Source organism: Ostrea edulis, chromosome 4, assembly GCF_947568905.1.
Source record: "Ostrea edulis chromosome 4, xbOstEdul1.1, whole genome shotgun sequence".
In the NCBI taxonomy this organism is placed as follows: domain Eukaryota; kingdom Metazoa; phylum Mollusca; class Bivalvia; order Ostreida; family Ostreidae; genus Ostrea; species Ostrea edulis.
In genome coordinates, this window is record NC_079167.1 from 80,487,463 (window position 1) to 80,509,330 (window position 21,868).

At 37.3% G+C, this 21,868-nt stretch overlaps 1 protein-coding gene and 1 non-coding gene across 2 annotated transcripts; one reads left to right on the forward strand and one right to left on the reverse strand.

The window, feature by feature from the left end:
* Nucleotides 1-3,687: 3,687 nt before the first annotated feature.
* LOC125672466 (U4 spliceosomal RNA) lies at nucleotides 3,688-3,826 on the reverse strand. Its single transcript, XR_007369004.2, has one exon. It is a non-coding gene; the product is annotated as a U4 spliceosomal RNA (small nuclear RNA).
* A 4,666-nt stretch (nucleotides 3,827-8,492) lies between these two features.
* On the forward strand, nucleotides 8,493-14,850 carry LOC130046544 (uncharacterized). Its single transcript, XM_056163900.1, has 5 exons — nucleotides 8,493-8,632; nucleotides 10,154-10,272; nucleotides 11,544-11,653; nucleotides 14,268-14,477; nucleotides 14,751-14,850. Exons 1-5 carry the CDS (start codon nucleotides 8,504-8,506, stop codon nucleotides 14,780-14,782), a joined length of 600 nt encoding a protein of 199 aa, XP_056019875.1. The 5' UTR covers nucleotides 8,493-8,503; the 3' UTR covers nucleotides 14,783-14,850.
* The last annotated feature ends 7,018 nt before the right edge of the window (nucleotides 14,851-21,868 follow it).

Genomic DNA, 21,868 nt, shown 5'->3' on the forward strand with positions numbered 1-21,868 from the left:
TGACCGGTCAACAGGGGATGCTTACTCCTCCTAGGCACCTGATCCCACCTCTGGTGTGTCCAGGGGTCCGTGTTTGCCCAACTATCTATTTTGTATTGCTTATAGGAGTTATGAGATTGATCACTGTTCGTTATATTCACCTTGCATACAATCATTACATCAACCAATCTAAGGGAGAAAAATAGTTCCCCTACCCAGTTTTGAAAATACACTTTAAAACTTATTTTCATCAAACGTCTTTGTTTATTTTAGATATTTGAGACATGCGTAATGAGAAAATCATGTTAGTTTTGATGTAAATAGCCTATATTTTTGTACGTCTTCCGTAGGTCTTGAATTACCTGTAGGTCTTCATTTAGGTAGACATTCTCTCACTTGAGGGCGCGTTACGCAAGCTTCACATATACCTCTGTCTTTGAATGACGTGACAATATAATCACATGATATAAACAATTATTTTCGTTTCCTTTCACTTTAAAAGTTCTGGCAACAGACGATACATCAGGCTCTTTTTCATAGCTCACTGGCATTTTAATAAATACATAATTCACCATTTAGCTCTTTGTCTCTTATTCTACAAGTTTTTACTACCTTTCTTACTTTTGATTACATGTTTACATTTAAATCTCCACCAAATGAATGTCCTACATTCATACACATATTACGAAGTACAGTCCACTCCACTTATATTGAAGTCGTTTATATTGAACTATGTGTTATATTGAAGTTATAAATAAATCCCCATGTAGCAATATTTCTGTAGTTCAGCATTGGTTATATTGAACTTTTGATATAATGAACAATCCAGGTAGGTCCCCTAAATTTCATTATATTCGGAGTAGACTGTAATTCCAAATTTAGGATCAGAAAACAGCGATTTTAAACAATTTACAGTAAGCATCACTTTAATTGCACCAAAAGCATTTCATAATATTACTAAATATTTAGTCCAAAACATAAATGTTGGATATTAGAAACTTTTACAAGATTTCTGTAAAAAGCTGTTAACAGAGGTGTAGTGAGAGTAGCGTACGGAACTTGGGTTGATAATGTTAGACAGACCGTTAAATGCACCTCCTACACAGAAGAGCTCTTATCTCGAAACTGGTGTATTACCTTAACAAATTTGTCGCTCATTGTTTAAAATTTCATACCATATGACATTATACTAGACTTGTAATACATATTAGTAATTAGAATTTACGTGCAAACATTAGTCATAGTCCAGTCAAAATATATACAAACTAAAAAAATTACAGCAGAATTTATTCTTATCACATATCAATATAAATTATTGTATTGTTTAACGTCCCTCTTGAGAATCTTTCACTCATATGGAAACGTCACCATTGCCGGTGAAGGGCTGTTAAAATTTAGACTTATGCTCGGTGCTTATGGCCTTTGAGTAGGGAGCGATCTTTATCGTGCCACACCTGCTGTGACACGGGTTTTCGGTCATCCGAAGGAACGCCCCATTTGGTCACGTCTTACGACAAACAATCTATTCAGACTCAGATCTCTACGGGCAAAGGGGGAGGGGATGTTGATGAAAACTTTGTCTTATTGAGATTTTAGTTTTATGTCATACAATATACTTTTGATTTCACCCCTCAGGAAAATCGTAGTAAATTCGTTTGTCATTTCAATTAAAAAAAACATGCAGAGGCTAAAAGGTACAAAATACATATCGTGATATCAACAATTTAATCATCTGGTTCACCCCCCCCCCTTTAAAAAATCTAGATACGCGCCTGATAAGCTGATAAGGAAGCATTATTATTTTTTTTATATATATAATGGGAAATCTCCCTCAGGTTTGATTTGATTTCAACAGTTAAAACATTTCGCCAGGCGACACCAATATGCACTCCCTCTTTGTAATCCCAATTTTACTTTGCCTCAGTCTTTACATTAGACATTGGGAAATAATTTTTCATCATATACCCAGTTGCCCCTAGAGAAAGGGAATTCCTCATGGGTCTACAGCCCCCCCCCCCCCCCCCCCCCCCCCCCCCCCCCCTGTTTGGAGTGGGATTAGTACCATCTTAGGTAACATATCCCTTTGAGGATTTTCTTATTTTGATGTTGATCCAAAAGTAACATCATAATGTCAATTTAACCAATCATCTTTAAGGTAGTGGTCACGACTGTTTTGTGGGTTGACAGGCAGATACATGTACAAATGTTTCTACAAAATTTGAAGAAAAAAAGCATTTTGTCTGCACCATTAATACAATAGATGTCAATAAAATTAAATACACTAATGTTTTATTCTAGCATCCATCACAGGCCCCTGTTAGAGTTTGTTGTTAAAATGAAGAAATGACATCAGGAATCAAGAAATTGATGAAAAGTTTTCCGTCCAACTTTCCCTATGATACCGCCATCAAGGAAATAATCACAAGATTCATTTCTTAACATTAGAATATTTTAAAACATTTACTTTAAATAAGAAAACATGAATTTGTTTTTAAATTCATTCGACCATATCAATACACAACATGAAGTCAAAATTAAGATTTTCTCTGATGCGGAATTTTTCAGGCAAACTATTTTAGAAATGAATATTAAAAAGACACTACAGCTCATTTTCCACATTTTAATAAAGTGTTTTTTAAAACATGTATTGATAAAATGATAAAATTCATATCGATACTGACAATTTTGAACAATTGGGATGCATCAATTTACTCTCAACTGCGCTTTGAAGATCGTTCGGAATTCAAAGGTTTCTTCATTCTGACTCGGACTTTTGAATGCTTATTTACATCACGTGGTTTTGAATGACAGCAAAGGTGTTGTGTAGGAAATTATTTAAATTCCCCTTCAAGGAGGTCCACACTCACCTTTCAAGTATAAGAGTATTCCCTGTTCCTTAAAATAAGTAATTGTATCAATCATTATTTCAACAGAAACCCTTCCATGTTCCCATTGACCGATGTTTTTACAACTAACACGTGTCGTGTTCAGATAAAAATAGCACTTACTTTTAAAAGTAGTGTCTTCGCAGCTAATCTCAATGGCAGATTTAGGGGGGGGGGGGGTGGGGGGGTGGGGGGGGGGGGCAGGATCCCCCCTTCCTTTTTACGCCACAGATTTTGAATGAAAATCCAAATTTTGCACCAGAATGGCCGATTACCGTGGCTAATCTTTGACTTTCACACCCCCTTCGGAAATCCTAGATCCGCCACTGAGTTACATGGGTTTCTCCAAACTCTTTGTTTTCCAACGGTCAAACTGATACCATGGTAAATTTTATTTCACGTATGAGTTTTATCTCATTCTATTTTTACCTCTTTTCTCACAGAATCTGTCAAAATTCTAGATCTATCAACTACACTTTCTCTCACTGGACGACATGCTGCACTGTTTACTGTCTATGCGCATGCGTCTGAAGACTGAAAGGAGGAGACTCGATATTTGTTGTATAGGTCATCAAAAAGTATTGATTTTTACGTTAAAACGATAATTTTAAACTTTAGAAAGTGTTTTTTTTTCGCAAGGTTCATACTTTCAACAATGCAACAAAAATTGAGAAAGCGCTAGGAAAATTGTCATTTCATGATTTTTGCGCAAAATGAGCTGTAGTGTCTCTTTAAAAAAGAAATGCATCTTTTTGTTGACAATTAACTAGTAATCCCTCTACATCAAGTCAAATGTTCCTTTCTCTCCATCTTGTATTTCTTGCTCCCGTAGGAGCGTTCATAAATTGCACTAGCGGCCATGTTTCATGCCACTGTGCGGGGTATTGGGTATAGTTTTCAACTAGCAATAACCACGCCTCGGATAATCCTCATCGGCTATGGTACCGCCACTGCGCAAAGCTGATCAATGTATATTGACCCACATTACTTATGAGATACCACTAGTTATGTTTTTGCAGTGTTTAATATATATAAATATAAATTCTCTTGCATCTAACACATCAAGTAACTTTAAAGACACATTAGAAAGTTTACTTTAACTTTTAATCTTATAATTACTTTAATGGTTCCATGTTTTATTTAATTTCACATGTGTATTTCAAATTATCAATTTTTATCTGACACATTGCTGACATTTCACAACGTTTATGACACGTACAGAAAGGGAAGTAATCGGGAGTGGCCTATCCCGCAGTTTGACTTCCGTTGTAGTATTTTGTTAATAAGGATATCTTAACGTTGCTATTGATAGAATTTACTCTGAATTTGATGCACTATGTACTCGCACGTACTTGTCGCATACAATTATTCATGTGACAAGTCTCTGTGGTCAACTCTGATATTGATTGGATCACCGAGATACACGCAGTCGTCCTAGGCACCGGATCTCACCTCTAGTGTGTTCAGGGAGCCATGTTTATCCTAATTTGTATTCTATATAATCTAATTGATGGGATTTTTTGGGGTTATCTTTACTTTTTCATGTACTGATTTTCATAACTGGAATTGAATAGTTTAAAAACGTATAATAATTCAATAGTTATTATTCCGCTAAATATTCTTTTTTATATGTTTTAATCTTCGTACTAAATTAAGGGCCTCAGTGGCCGAGTGGTTAGAGCATCACGCTCAAAATCACACGGCTCTCACCTCAGTCGGCGTGAATTCGAATCCCGCTCGCGCCGGAAAGTGAGAAAGTTTCCCAGTTTACTTTCGGAAGGTCGTTGGTCTCTTCCCAGGTAATTCACAGACATATCAAAATGAATATTGGTAACGTGTGGCGGATTGTGTGGGTGACAATCAAAATTCACTCCTTACTTTCTTTTTGGAATCACTGCCTCACGGGATTAATTCTAGTACAGTAGACGAAGATTTAGTTTTAGGGTTTTAAATTTAGTTTGATTTGATCACTATTTCTAACAACAGTCACACTAGACTAGCTATCTCTGTCTGATATCACATGATGGTCTATCATGGTAATCAATATTCTTCAAAACCATTCTTCAGTTTTAATCAGATTTAAATATCCCAGTCAATTGGTTGAATGAATATGAGTTACCGTACCTATACCATCGTTGGAAACGCACGGTCGGTCGCCCTCCGTTTACCTACCGTGGGACACAACGCCAGTATTTTCGCTGGAAGGTGTGTCTAGGCTTCTATATGCAATTGTGCGATTGGTCGCTTTCCATTCCTTATTGCGATATTTGACCAATGAAAAAGTCCCTTATTTCAAGTCCTCGGGAGCATAGAAAACATGTTTTAGAAGCGAAGATACTACGATTAAATTGGACACGTTACAAAACTTTCAGCGATATGCTTTATCTACTTTATTGAAGTGAGGGTGTATTTGTTTCTATAAAGACAGGGAAAAAAGCCTGCGTTACCAAGCGTTTACTACTGCGTACGAGCCTATGTACAGGTCTACATGCCTACTCGTAGTCCCGCCACTTTTATTCATCATACGGGAGCAATGTGTTTTTTAACAGACTTGGTATTTCATCGGTATATATAGGTATGTTAAACTTACCTGCGTATTAAGTACTGTCATAATTTGTTCCAGTTGTGTTGTCGGCACAATTCGAACCGGTAATCATGACATTCTTTACATTATGTAAACACAATTGATGTCTCATCTACGCTAATAACAAAATGACACGTGAACGGGATTGTAAGACCATATTTTAAGTTGCATCTAATCTTTAAATTGTATCATGCACGGCTGATTTTATTCACGTACCGTGTAGCAGTGATGATAATTAACATACCAGAGGCGGATCCAGGATTTCCAAAAAGTTGGGGGCATGTGAAAGTGATGTATTATTCAAAATAATCAACCATTTTGGATCCCAAATCTTGGGTTTTCATTTATATATCTTTGATAGTGGCACAACAAAACACACACTTTCATGGGACCAGCCATTACAACTGACACTTTGAGTTCCGGAAATGCTTACGGCAATTCCCATTGGTCCTCGATAGGTCATGTAAGGTCATGTATTTCAATGAGTTATGAGAAAATATCGGCATTGTGTTCCACGGGAGGTAAACGGAGACGGTATACATATACTGGATTCCTAAACTACATAAAACCCCTACAAATAAAGATACCTTGCTGGATCCAGTAAGTGCTCTACCAAGCCCCATATTTGCTTCTCGTGAAAATATTTACAGTTATGAAAAAAAAATTCAAACTTGCTGTGCGACTACGCCAGAAGTGGTGTAAATAAATTGTGGATTCTAAAATAATTCTAAAGAACTTTTAGTAAACCTAAAATAGCAAAACTTTTCTCAAATCAACAACACCAAAACGTATAACTTTTGAACACTTTACATGACAATTTTTCACGATAAATTAAAGACTAGACTTTTAGATATCATAGACAGTTGCTTTTTTCAGCAAAATGGAAAGCGGAAATAATCGTTTCTTGTGATCAGTCATCCAAAATATATTTTGTTAAACACCACTCTGGTTCCACGCACAAGTATTCTGAAGTTGAAATAAGAAATATGCTGGAGTTCCTCATTGACAACATCTTCGTGGTCTTTGGTGATCAGGTCTTCCAACAGTCTGTTGGAATTCCCATGGGCACGAATTGCGCTCCTTTGTTGCTGACCTGTTTTATATTCCTATGAAGCAGAATGTATTAAAAACTTCTAAGTGAGAAGGAAAAATCTCTTGCTGTGGCGTTCAATTTGACATTTAGATATATCGACTATGTATATCTATTAACAATAATGACTTTCATTCATATGTTGATTCGATATATCCCTGTGAACTCGAAATAAAAGACACCACAGAGTCGTCCACTTCTGCTTCTTACTTAGATATTGTATTGAAAGTAGATATTAACGGCAAGCTAACAATTCAACTTTATGACAAACGGGATGATTTCAGCTTCTCCATGGTCAACTTCCCATGTTTATGTTGCAATATTCCATTATCACCTGCATATGGTGTTTATATCTCTTAACTGATTCAATACGTAAGAGCTTGTTCTGCATAAGGCCAGTTTTTAAATCGAAACAGGCTACTGACAAACAAGTTGATGCTGCAGGAGTTTCAACAGTCTCGCTTAAAATTCGCATTTTGCAAATTCTATAATTGTTATTAGGATCTAGTTTGCCAATGCAACCTATCAATGGGTCAAATGCTGTCTGACGTGTTTGATACCGATTGTTAGGTCGTTCTTGGCACACTGATTTTGACTACGAATAACTCCGTTTACCTGATCAAGATAAAGGTCTTACGGCGGATGTGACCGGTCGACAGGGGATGCTTACTCATCCTAGGCACCTGATCCCAACACTGGTGTGTCCAGGGTATTTTGTATTGCTTATAGAAGTTATGAGATTGATCACTGTTCGTTATCTTCACCTTTCATGAATTGCAATGCGGTATCTGCAATATATGAACGATCTTTTCACAATGGAAGTTGTATTTCAAACCTCGTATAATGTTGTAGATTTAATAACAAAAATCCTAATGTTGAATGTGCAGAGATTCAAATACCAGATGAGCATCTGTCATCCATTGACTTTATCGCCGAGAAAGCGCGTAGTCAATAAATCACAAACACCATTCTTATCGGAAGATATAAGCATACGACTTCAGCATCTTTATATCAATCAACACACTACACCTTGAATAGAAATGTTTACGATCTCAAAACATAAAAATCTAATGATCGTTCCACATAATCTGATTGGTATGACTTGGATGGAATCTGAAAATAGCTGTTTTGAATTCGCTAAGTACTGCTTCTCAAGGAGTTGTAAATTGTGTAATACACTGAACTGTACATCCACGTTGTGTAATCTTTATATATACAATGGACGTAAACCCAGAACGACAAAACTCTAATTTATATATAGAAAACCACAAGTTCAACTTTATTTCATATATAGAAAACCACAAGTTCAACTTTATTTCATATATAGAAAACCACAAGCTCAACATTTGTAATTAAGCATCCAAGGAAAATATACTACAATTTAGAAAACCACTTGATTTTAAAATCTTCCCTAAAGAAATACAATCAGTATAAACAGAAGAAGGTTGTAGTCTATGGAGGATCACGATCATTTTCACTCTGTACCGGTCTTATTCGTAATGAACGGCATATCTTAGTACACTTTGGTTTTAGGTAATTAGATTATGTGAGGTTTATCTGCAATTTATGTTTTTGTATTATTTTTTTTTCAATTCGTTTTACAGATTACCCATCATCTTTATTGATGAAGTGCTTTCAATTTAATACAACAATAAAAATACGTACTAACTCTCTACGTAAAGATGTTTTGTTTATCATACTAGTATTTCAAAGTTTGTTATAAAATTGTGAATCGATCTATATGATGAAAGCTACATGACGTAGGCTACACACACAACACCAGTACATATTTTCAGATTCTTCGCTTTATTTGTAGATAATCCATATACACTAAAGAATTTTATAGCCCTAGTTTTGTTGGCGCATTGATTTGATAGGATGAGCAATATATATATGGACTAAATAGCATATTTACATACATTACAAGGACGAGCGGCGGATATCATTTCGAAAAATCGTGGAAAGATGGATGCTCTGTCATCATGTTTGCTCTTGGTTCTGACTTCAGTTGTAGACAATGTGTCGTCTGATATGCGCTGCAACAAACGGATTCGAAAAGCTGACCTAAGGCCAGAGAGTCTGGACCACAGTAAGGTATCAATTATGTACTGCTTATTATGGTATAATAAAATTCTGTACTATTCGTCGTCATATGCAGCCAGTTATAGATCACAAAACAAAGAATTGAAATATTGCAATAAATATCTGCAAGTCACGTAATAAAATACCCTGAAGGCTGCATGGGTCTTTTTTATAATCGTGATATTTTGGTATGAAAAGTAATTAAAGATAACGATTTGTTATAAATCTCATAAAGACTACAAGATTAACAGTAAGACCAAAAAAAAAAAAAAAAAAAAAAAAAAAAAAAAACCGGATCCCTGGACACACCATATGTGGGATCAGATGTAAAGTAGCTTCAGATAGTCATCTATCGACCGAAAACACCGACACGGGCTCTCTATCTTAAACAGGTAAATGGAATGATCCGTAGTCAAAATCAGTATGTAACGAGCGTCCGTGCTGCCCTGATCTTAATGTCAGAGTATCTATCAGATTGATGAGATTGATCACTGTTCGATATATTCATTTTTACATACGATTGAAAGACCCATTATTAATTTTACATCTCTGCCACTTGTAACCTTTCTGACGTCGAACATGGCGATCCGTATTTGGTCTCCTGTGTTGGTGAGTTGCGTCGCACACTTTACTGTTACACTTGTAACCTTTGTGACGTCGAACATGGCGATCCGTATTTGGTCTCCTGTGTTGGCGAGTTGCGTCGCACACTTTACTGTTATACATGGGGTTGTTCTACCAGATTTATTTGGATCTTTAATATTGCAGTAACGTTCTACTCTTACTGAAAATATTGTCGGCTCTGTGTTTGACTGGACTGACTAGGAGTACTAGTCACGATAGAAAATAGTAACATTCTTTCCATTTTAAGATAATATTTTTCAATATTGTTTACCTTTGTTCATTACCTGCTTTTTGTTATTTAATAATCTACCGTTTTAGTCAATAATTGCGTTTGTTCTCACATATTTTACAGAAAAGAAAAACCAAAATACACACAAATACTGTAAGTGGTTTTAATTTCGCGGTCCTAAAATTTCGCGGTTTTCATTTTGGTCTAATTGCATTGGTTTTATTTTCGCGGAATTCAAATTTTATTTTGATTACTAGGAACTGTTTAAAACGGATTGCCTCACACTTGCAAATGATTGCGATTGTTTTACTTTCGCGGAAAAATCCCCGACCGTAGACATAGCGAAATTAAAACCACTGCAATCATTTCCCCATTTACAGTAAACCAATTTTCTTGATAATGTTGGGCACATCGTTAATTTTACAATCTATTAAATCAGTTTACATTTTTATTTTCAATTTTGACTAATGTCTTCACTTAATTTCTTATTCAATGATACAATGCTTAAAATGAGAATTTCGTTTTCTTTTGCTCAGATTTTTAAATATTTGGTTTGCAGTATTATCTTATATTGCTTATTGTTTCTATACGTTTGATTGATTTCTTTTTTATTTTTCCCAATGGTACATGCAATTCAATACATGTACATATAAATAGAAATGACGTGTTGGTACTTGCAGCTAACTGGACAATGGTACAAATGGATGGATACGATAAACAGTCCCTCCCACAGCACATATTTGGATTCTGTTCTTCTCTGCAATGGAACGTTAATAAAGACTCTACATCAATGGTTTCCGTAAGAGATTTTGATGCCTCCCCCCACACACACATGCATGCGCATGCTCCGTGACCTAGTCAAGTTATAAATCTTTTGATGATGAAGGGATTCTCGTCACGCGCCCACACCCTATAAGGTCATGATCTACATTCATCTGAAATAAATTTGAGAGGATTATACAAAATATGCAATACGCCCGTTTCAAGACGTCCGAATTATTTCCCTTTGGATAACTGTCGTACATACATGTAGTAAAGAGCGAAAGAATCTGTTTACATGTGGGAGTGGGGCAAATATTCATCACTGCATAAGGGAATGTGCTCAATAAGTTTCATCACCGGAATTCGACTAATACAAAACTAAGTAAATGATAAGTATTCAGGGATTAAATAAATACATGGTATTCTTATTATATCACGTTATCTCGTTGTTCATATCTAAGATATCACTTACAGATAAGACATTGTTTTTATGTTTCCATTATAGTAAAACATTTCTTTCGATAGTATATTGTATCCCTACGTTTAAATATTGAAAGAGAAGCCGCTTTTGATACATTTTATCGTCTTCCTCACTGACTGTAGGCCCACTCTGTGTCACTTAAACATTCAAAGTTCCACTTAATGCATCTCCTACAAAGAAGAGCTCTTATCTCAAAACTGACGTATTGAATTTGTAATATTTCATAAAGCTGCATTTGTGATATTTAAAAAAATGAATATTGAGGAAGAAAATTAAATTTATATTGATACCCACTTCCACCCCATCACTGATTTGAACTCATGACCTGTGGTATCAAACTTCCTAACAGCGCGTGACCACTTACATGAATGTTTAAACTTGCTTTTGACGACAATGGAATTCTCACCAGGCTTTCACACCCTACAGAGACATCGATAAAGGAAATGAAACACATCTAACTGACCTACATTCAAAACTTTTTTAAGCACAGAAAATAACCCAATTACCTTTCATTTGTACTCAAATGTTGTTTTAACGCACTTGATGACGTTTCCATTCGTGAAGCGTTGTAACTTATACCTATGTATTTTTAGAAATAAGATATATATTTATTTTCACATTCTATTTTTATTTGTGTTGGACGTTCTAGCCGTTACAATAGCCATACTATTAAACAATGTATACGTTCATATTTCACATTTCAACTGCAGCGCATTCAGAGGGAAATGGGTATCATTACAATGTATAAATATATCAAAGACAAGAACAATGGGAATGTTTATATATGACAATGATCTTACTCTGATCTTCACGTCCTCGTTTTATAGGGACTCCAGAGAGTGCAGGATTACGACTGTGATACATAACCCGGTCATTTCCAATTCATCTGGAGCAATGACTTCAGTCCAGTTCCAGGTCAGCAGGATGTCCACAAATGGTGGGTATCGTATTACCAACGCATCGTTTTCAGTTCCATTTAAAAAAATGTTTTAAATGTGGTCAAATCCAAATTCACTTACTATTTGGAAGTTATAAGTGACTAACTAAGGTGACATTCATTAGAGAAAAATATATTTTCAAAAGATATTTGTAAATACATGCACATGAATATGATGATATAATTCACTACTATATGGAATTATAAAAAGGGGCACTGTTCCTTATCTTCACCTTTTGATTGTCTTGGAGAGTTTAGTACTCAAATTATTTGCACTCAAATATGATAAACATAAAACTATGATAAACACGAGTAAACACTGATAGAAGTATATATAGGATTTCCTTTTTTGGGGAAAGTAGATAATAAGGTTTTTTTTTTAAACATAAACTGTCAATTAGCAAAATGTTGTTTTAGACCCAAATTGAAAAAAAATTACATATACATAATTTGTAGACGCTTAGATAAAGTTAAAAAGTGGAGGGAGGGCTATGTAATTATTCATTTATTCATTCATCTTTTATTCCCTCTAGTACAGAGATTAATATGTTGTACGGTGTGACCGTTGAGACGAGTGAAGCCCATTAACATCTTGCAACACGACTTTTATCGACCTCTTCATTTAACGCGGGAAATATAATGCGCTTGGTGTAAACAGTTACAAATTGTGACGTCATATTAGCTGCAATTTATTTTCTTCTCTCAAACCAAACAAAAACAAAAAGTTTGAAGCTATGAGAAAGCTTGTCTGGAATTTAAAAACGTTAATTGTACTTTCTAAACAATCTAATTATTTTGATTACGGGATTGTCAATGAAGTATTGACCAAATTTACCCTAAATATGGCGTTTCTCAAATACTATAAGGCATACATTTTCTGACAACAACAAAATTCTGCTCATAAAATTTCTGATTTTATTTCATTTTTACAATAAGTCAAGTAGTATCTAAAATATTGAATAGAAAAAAATATACCAAATGAGGTTTAATCTGAAACTATGTCAGATTTTGTAACCCTACCCCCTCCCTTCTAGAAATGAATTTTAAGAGATACGGTCAGCAGAGATAAAAACTATTGACCTTAAATGATTAAGCATTCCCAAATTACCACATTGAGCATTCAAACTCACAATACTAGAAGTTTCTATGAGCCATTTAAGAATGATATATAGTGTGTGCTATTGCAGTTGACCTTTTTGCACTCGCAATGATTGCCTAAATATTTAGTTATTTTTCATACAATTTCTTGTAATAACTGGACCAAATCTATTACCTATACATATTTTTTATAGAAATTTACATCACTATACAGTATAATACACCAAATATGTTTAAATAACCATTTCATATTTCAATAAATAATTAATATCAATGGAAAGAGACCCATGGACTGCCCATGGATCACTACATGTAAGTCCATCTGAGTCATCTTGCCCTCACAGATAGGTGTGTCTTTCATAAGTTTAAGATTTTTAATTGTAGTTTCACAATGAACCAAAAACTCACTATTGGATAGCTGAGAATGCATGTACATGTATATTGCATTAACTAACTGTAGTTTTCCCCAGGAGAAGGTCTATGTTCACTGTATGTATAAGGGGTCGGGGGGGGGGGGGTGAATTAGTTCCATTATGAAACTTTTATAAAAATTTGATATACATTAATGTATCAATGATGTATGTTTCAACTAAATTTTGAATTACAAGGAGAACTCAAACACATTGATTGAAGTTATAAAATTGATATTCTATCATGTGCACATTTTTTACTAATATATCTAAGAAAGAATAATCAACATGATTGAAATTTCCTTTACATCTATGCAATATTATAGTCTTTCAAAAGGCATGTACATGTAATACACGAGTACATGTACTTGTTTTCCCTCAAATTCACAATTTAATTTAAAGTATGTTGTACAACATCCACTGCTCTGAGCTCACATAAGTGAATTAATGTTTTTCATCCAAGTCCCAACTTTTACAGTAGTTCTACCTTAAAGTGCGTGATTGCGAGGGAACGGTATATGCATTATAATGCATGACCGTGAGGTTAAGGTACATGTATATGCGTTAGAGTGTGATTGCAGGGATGGAGGTTGAAACGCAGAATTCTTAGTTATTTTTACAAAATTTACCTTTTATATCTATTAATATTTTTCTTTTACAAGAAACAGTTTTGAAATCAAGGCAGGCTACTGACAAACTGCGAACCAATTGAGGTATTAATTGGTTGGTATTCAACTGTTGTGGTACTTTACATAAAGCTAATGAGGAAGTGAAAGAAGAAATTTCTAGTAAAGTGCGTTTTACGATTTAAAAATTAACGTCCAATCCCAATGTAAACGTCATCGTACAACATATAATGTTCCACTCAAGTCTCCAGAAAGTGTATTTTTATCAGTTTCCATGACTTTGCTTAAACAACGTTTGTAATGTAAGAGGATATAGAGATAACCACACGCTATTAAGGTAGCGTGATATAACAAATGCACTGTATTCGCCATTGGTGAAAGTAGTTGACATAGCAGTAATTATGGTACCCGATATACACTATCTGCTTCATAATTGGTCCTTGGGATTCTCAGTGTTATATTGAATTTTCTGTTAACAAGAGACACTGGGGATGATGACAGTCTTGTACTTATGCGAGGATCCAATGGAGGGAATTCTGATCATGCTCCGGCAGAAACTGTCTGGTGAACTCGCTTACCTCGTCTATACTCGTAAGAAGGATCCCATCCCTCTTTATCACGGTGTCAGGACCGCGTTACTGGCTCTCAGTTTGGATCCTAAGGACTTCAACCTTAAATCCAGAAATTACGGTACAGTATGGATTGAATTTAACATGTACAGGTGTTGCGTAACAACAAACTTCCTGGTTTTTTTTTAACCAATTACACTTTCTTGTTTTGATATAATTTTATTATATTGGTACTTTTCAAAGTTAGATGGTGGTGTGGGTGTGAAAAAAAGTGGTAGATTCCAAATAATTTTGATAAGATTTTCACCAAGATCACATGTGCTAGTACATAACCCTAACCAATAGTAGAATAGTGAATCATGTATTTGTGATGTTTAAAATTTCTGTCATTTAGGATGTGAGCAGAATGGAAAACAGGAAAAATAGACTGTAAATCAACACACTTGGGTATCCCTGAAAGATGATTTTTACATCTCAGTTTTATTTTTCATTATGTACAAAATCTTATATGTTGGGTTATACTTATCCATTGTGTGCATCCATATAATCTGTTGTATTAGAATTAAAAAAAAATCCACATAGATAGATGTTGTCATGGCATATTAAATCAAAATATTACGCTATTCATGATTAAATCAGCTGAATATGTAACATCATATTGGGATTCAATGTTTATCGATTGCTCATATTGAATCCTATGTTTTCTTTAGAAGCTGCTATGGTTATATACCATAGTCCTATAGTCATACCCGTTAGTAACCAGTATAATATTCAATTGCAGTCCAACTTCATAGCAAAGACAATTTGTAATGATGACCGGCAACTGATGGAGGGGCAACCCCCTTTTGTTTTGTTTTTTACTATTGATTACGTCCCTAGGGGTTCTAATTATGAGCAAGCAAAATAGTTTAATTAAAAAACAACAATCGACTTTAAGGAATCAAATTAGGTCTAGAGATACTTGACCATCCATCTGGCTACAATATCGCCACTCTAAACAAGAGACCCATGGGCCACATCGCTCACCTTAGTCACCTTGTCCCTGCCATGTTTTCAGTTGTTGGGATATTGAAAATGTTTTTTTCTTATCAATCTTTATTCCCCTGAAAAAAAAAGTACCACATATTGTGACTCCAACCAGCCCCAATGGATCATAGCTAACTGAAAATGATTTCACAAAATGCATGAGCTTGCTGTTCTGGATATGACCAAGGTCACAAGGTAATATATCATGATAGGATATGATATGAAGAACCATCGTCGGAAACCCACGGTCCGTCACACTCCTTTTACCTCCCATGGGGTATTTTCACATAACTCATTAAAATACATGACCTCATATGATCTGTCGAAGACCAATGGAAATAGCAGTAAGTTTCCCCGAAACTCAAAATGTCAGCAGTAATGGCACATGAAAGTGTATATGTGTTTTGTTGTCTGCCACTCTCAAAGATATAAAGGTGAAAACACCAGATTTGGCACCCAAAATGGCTGATTATGTTGGCTAATACTTCACTTTCATATGTGCTCCCCTCCTCTTCGGAAATCTTGGATCCGCCACTGGTATGTTTATCATCATCCCAGAATAGCACGTGAATAAAATCGGTGATGCATGATGCAATTTCAAAATTAGATGCAAATTAAAATTGAAATATGGTCTTGCTATCCCGTTCACATGCCATTTTATTACTATCGTAGGTGAGACATCAATTGTGTTTACACGAGAGAGGTATGTATAGAAGGTCATAATTATTGGTTCAAATTGTGCCGTCAACACAACTGGAACAAAGTACGACAGTAACTTAATATGCAAGTATGTTTAACATACCTATTGGCATAACTATAAACCAATGAAATACCAAGTCCGTTAAAAAATACATTGCTCCCGTATGATGGATAAAAGTGGCGGGTGCTGACTATGTAGATCTGTAAATACTAACATAGACTCGTACGCAGTAGTAAACGATTGGTAACACAGGCTTTTTCCCTCCCAGTCTTTATAGACACAAATACACCCTCCGCTTCAATAATACAGATAAAGCATCTCACTGAAAGCTTTGTAACTTGTCCAACTTAAACGTAGTCAAAATCTTCGCTACGAAAGCATGTTTTTCTATGCTCCCGAATACTGAATATGAGTTACCTTACCTATACTGGATTTCTATACTACATAAAACCCCTTACAATCAAAGATACATTGCTGGATCGAGTAAGTACTCTACCAAGCCCCTATCTTTGCTCCTCACGAAAATATTAACAGCTATACTCTGATGTAAATCTTTGATCCCCTACTGTGGCCCACACCCTACCCACGGGGGACATGATTTGAACACATTCGAATTTGCACTAGGTCAGGAAGTTTTCACGTAGAATTGAATTTTTCTGGCCTAGTGGTTCTTTGGAGAAGATTTTTAGATTGGCTCATCCTATGTTTGCATATTCGTGATACACCCCTCTTCGACAAACTAGAATTCTCTTTATATAAGGATGCCTTTTACTAATTTTGGTTGAAAGTGACTTAGTGGTTCTGGAGAAGTCGAAAATGTGAAAAGTGTACAGACAGACGGACGAGCAAAAGGTGATCAGAAAAGCTTACTTCAGATAAAAAAGTTCAGAAGCTGGGTCCACATCACTCTTACAGACATATGTTTTGTTAGAGTTCATGCTTATTGTCGGAGGGTGGTCACTTTCATCATCGTTACCCCAATGGTTGATCAAAAACTTTTTATCTCCCGCTGTTGTATATTGTGTTGTAAAAAACGTAATAAGAAAAAATCATGATATCCTTTTCGAACTACATCCTTTATATGACAGAATATCATCTTTGAATTACACTTTGTATCTACGTGTACATCCAAAAGAATCTAGACAAAAGAAAGGTAACTATTCTCTATTGTTTGGTTTTATACAGTGTTCGTTCGTTGTAATGAATAGTGCGTAGTTTGCAAACATTCGAACACTTATCACCGTTTTTTCTGAAAATTCTGGACCATGTTTTATTAAAAAGTATTCACAAATGTACGAGTAGTATCCCTGGTGTAGGAGAACACGTATTGTAAGTGTCGATGTCTTCGTTCTCGTCTGCTGTCGGAGAAACTACAGAATAAGAGAAAATCCTTTTTTATTTTCTAAATTGATCAATAATCGTTACGTTTATGGTACATGTATCATGGTGTAAACGCTCACAGCCTGCATCTATTCTATATCATGGTCTTGTGCTAACTAGTTTTTTAAAGAATAAATTTACGTGAAACATTAACAAAGACTTCATTTCCGCTAAAATGTGTTTCCTGTAGATGTCTGAGCTGTCGTTGCCATTGTGTAGCGTTTTTATGTCGAAACATAAATCATTTTGAAGTCTTCTGACTTTTTATAGTCCCACAAGAAGGTGATGATTGTGCTAATGCCAAAACAGGAGAAGAGAGTAGGTGGTTTATGAGACAAGCTAATCGTAAATGTACACATAGATGTAAACTATAGTGGAGACAATACAATTGATCGCCACAGCGTTGTTTGGCTTATCCGAGCTGAAAGTTCAAGTTAGCTCTGATCACTTTTGTCTGTCGTCACTGTACATCCGTCGTCCAGTTTTTTGAATGTAAACTTTTCATCTTCGACTCCAGAATCACGTGGTCAATATTAAATAAACTTGGCATAAATCATCATTGGGTAAAGGAAATTAAATGTTGTTCAAATGAAGGGCCGAACTTCCTTCAAAGGGGAAATAATAAAGAAAATTGAAGAAAGTGTCATTCAAAAATCTTTTCAAGTACCACTGGGCAAGGAAAGTTGAAAACTTGAAAGTTGCCTGATGTAGACAAGATACAAGTCGTTCAAATCCTAGCATCTGAGGGTAGTGTGTGGGGTCCCGATAGGGGATTAACAAGTCGTTCAAATCCTAGCATCTGAGGGTAGTGTGTGGGGTCCCGATAGGAGATTAACAAGTCGTTCAAATCATAGCATCTGAGGGTAGTGTGTGGGGTCCCGATAGGGGATTAACAAGTCGTTCATATCATAGCATCTGAGGGTAGTGTGTGGGGTCCCGATAGGGGATTAACAAGTCGTTCAAATCCTAGCATCTGAGGGTAGTGTGTGGGGTCCCGATAGGGGATTAACAAGTCGTTCAAATCCTAGCATCTGAGGGTAGTGTGTGGGGTCCCGATAGGGGATTAACAAGTCGTTCATATCATAGCATCTGAGGGTAGTGTGTGGGGTCCCGATAGGGGATTAACAAGTCGTTCAAATCCTAGCATCTGAGGGTAGTGTGTGGGGTCCCGATAGGGGATTAACAAGTCGTTCATATCATAGCATCTGAGGGTAGTGTGTGGGGTCCCGATAGGGGATTAACAAGTCGTTCAAATCCTAGCATCTGAGGGTAGTGTGTGGGGTCCCGATAGGGGATTAACAAGTCGTTCAAATCCTAGCATCTGAGGGTAGTGTGTGGGGTCCCGATAGGGGATTAACAAGTCGTTCAAATCCTAGCATCTGAGGGTAGTGTGTGGGGTCCCGATAGGGGATTAACAAGTCGTTCATATCATAGCATCTGAGGGTAGTGTGTGGGGTCCCGATAGGGGATTAACAAGTCGTTCAAATCCTAGCATCTGAGGGTAGTGTGTGGGGTCCCGATAGGGGATTAACAAGTCGTTCAAATCCTAGCATCTGAGGGTAGTGTGTGGGGTCCCGATAGGGGATTAACAAGTCGTTCATATCATAGCATCTGAGGGTAGTGTGTGGGGTCCCGATAGGGGATTAACAAGTCGTTCAAATCCTAGCATCTGAGGGTAGTGTGTGGGGTCCCGATAGGGGATTAACAAGTCGTTCAAATCCTAGCATCTGAGGGTAGTGTGTTGGGTCCCGATAGGGGATTAACAAGTCGTTCATATCCTAGCATCTGAGGGTAGTGTGTGGGGTCCCGATAGGGGATTAACAAGTCGTTCATATCCTAGCACCTGAGGGTAGTGTGTGGGGTCCCGATAGGGGATTAACAAGTCGTTCAAATCCTAGCATCTGAAGGTAGTGTGTGGGGTCCCGATAGGGGATTAACAAGTCGTTCATATCATAGCATCTGAGGGTAGTGTGTGGGGTCCCGATAGGGGATTAACAAGTCGTTCAAATCCTAGCATCTGAGGGTAGTGTGTGGGGTCCCGATAGGGGATTAACAAGTCGTTCAAATCCTAGCATCTGAGGGTAGTGTGTGGGGTCCCGATAGGGGATTAACAAGTCGTTCATATCCTAGCACCTGAGGGTAGTGTGTGGGGTCCCGATGGGGGATTAACAAGTCGTTCAAATCCTAGCATCTGAGGGTAGTGTGTGGGGTCCCGATAGGGGATTAACAAGTCGTTCATATCATAGCATCTGAGGGTAGTGTGTTGGGTCCCGATAGGGGATTAACAAGTCGTTCAAATCCTAGCATCTGAGGGTAGTGTGTGGGGTCCCGATAGGGGATTAACAAGTCGTTCAAATCCTAGCATCTGAGGGTAGTGTGTGGGGTCCCGATAGGGGATTAACAAGTCGTTCATATCCTAGCATCTGAGGGTAGTGTGTGGGGTCCCGATAGGGGATTAACAAGTCGTTCAAATCATAGCATCTGAGGGTAGTGTGTGGGGTCCCGATAGGAGATTAACAAGTCGTTCAAATCATAGCATCTGAGGGTAGTGTGTGGGGTCCCGATAGGGGATTAACAAGTCGTTCAAATCCTAGCATCTGAGGGTAGTGTGTGGGGTCCCGATAGGGGATTAACAAGTCGTTCAAATCCTAGCATCTGAGGGTAGTGTGTGGGGTCCCGATAGGGGATTAACAAGTCGTTCAAATCCTAGCATCTGAGGGTAGTGTGTGGGGTCCCGATAGGGGATTAACAAGTCGTTCAAATCCTAGCATCTGAGGGTAGTGTGTGGGGTCCCGATAGGGGATTAACAAGTCGTTCAAATCCTAGCATCTGAGGGTAGTGTGTGGGGTCCCGATAGGGGATTAACAAGTCGTTCAAATCCTAGCATCTGAGGGTAGTATGTGGGGTCCCGATAGGGGATTAACAAGTCGTTCAAATCCTAGCATCTGAGGGTAGTGTGTGGGGTCCCGATAGGGGATTAACAAGTCGTTCAAATCCTAGCATCTGAGGGTAGTGTGTGGGGTCCCGATAGGGGATTAACAAGTCGTTCAAATCCTAGCATCTGAGGGTAGTGTGTGGGGTCCCGATAGGGGATTAACAAGTCGTTCAAATCCTAGCATCTGAGGGTAGTGTGTGGGGTCCCGATAGGGGATTAACAAGTCGTTCAAATCCTAGCATCTGGGGGGTAGTGTGTGGGGTCCCGATAGGGGATTAACAAGTCTTTCAAATCCTAGCATCTGAGGGTAGTGTGTGGGGTCCCGATAGGGGATTAACAAGTCTTTCAAATCCTAGCATCTGAGGGTAGTGTGTGGGGTCCCGATAGGAGATTAACAAGTCGTTCAAATCCTAGCATCTGAGGGTAGTGTGTGGGGTCCCGATAGGGGATTAACAAGTCGTTCAAATCCTAGCATCTGAGGGTAGTGTGTGGGTTCCCGATAGGGGATTAACAAGTTGTTCAAATCCTAGCATCTGAGGGTAGTGTGTGGGGTCCCGATAGGGGATTAACGAGTTGTTCAAATCATAGCATCTGATTGTATTGTGTGGGGTCCCGATAGAGGATTAACAAGTCGTTCAAATCCTAGCATCTGAGGGTAGTGTGTGGGGTCCCGATAGGGGATTAACAAGTCGTTCAAATCCTAGCATCTGAGGGTAGTGTGTGGGGTCCCGATAGGGGATTAACAAGTCTTTCAAATCCTTGCATCTGAGGATAGTGTGTGGGGTCCCGATAGGGGATTAACAAGTCTTTCAAATCCTAGCATCTGAGGATAGTGTGTGGGGTCCCGATAGGGGATTAACAAGTCGTTCAAATCCTAGCATCTGAGGATAGTGAGTGGGGTCCCGATAGGGGATTAACAAGTCGTTCAAATCATAACATCCGAGGGTAGTGTGTGGGGTCCCGATAGGGGATTAACAAGTCGTTCAAATCCTAGCATCTGAGGGTAGTGTGTGGGGTCCCAATAGGGGATTAACAAGTCGTTCAAATCATATCATCTGAGGGTAGTGTGTGGGGTCCCGATAGGGGATTAAGGTTTCACATTTGGATATATAGGGAAAATCCGTAAATTCCTCTTTTAAAAGAACCACTGGGTCATACACGGAGCAGTTATAATTTACAATAAAGCTTTCCGTCATACAATATCCTCAAATTTGTTTACATCATGCCCCGGGGGTAGGGTAGAGCCACGATATGGAGATCAATGATTTATAATATGACTTTAGAGAACATCATTATAAATAGCATAAAATAAATATGCAAGCATTTTCATGTAGTTCAAATTGAAGTTTGTTCAATTCAATGACCCGGGGAGATTTCAAGGTCATATTAGGAGAAATAGGTTTCATATGGGTGTCTAAGTGTGTTCTGCAAATTAAGTAAAACAAAGTATTTTCCATAGAAAGAAGTTCAT

Excerpts from the sequence above, each read along its gene's own strand:
- LOC130046544 (XM_056163900.1), top strand. The coding sequence starts at position 8,504 with ATGGATGCTCTGTCATCATGTTTGCTCTTGGTTCTGACTTCAGTTGTA. Across the intron at positions 10,273-11,543 it reads ACTCTACATCAATGGTTTCC|GGACTCCAGAGAGTGCAGGA; the intron begins GTAAGAGATTTT and ends CTCGTTTTATAG. Across the intron at positions 14,478-14,750 it reads CCTTAAATCCAGAAATTACG|GATGTGAGCAGAATGGAAAA; the intron begins GTACAGTATGGA and ends TCTGTCATTTAG.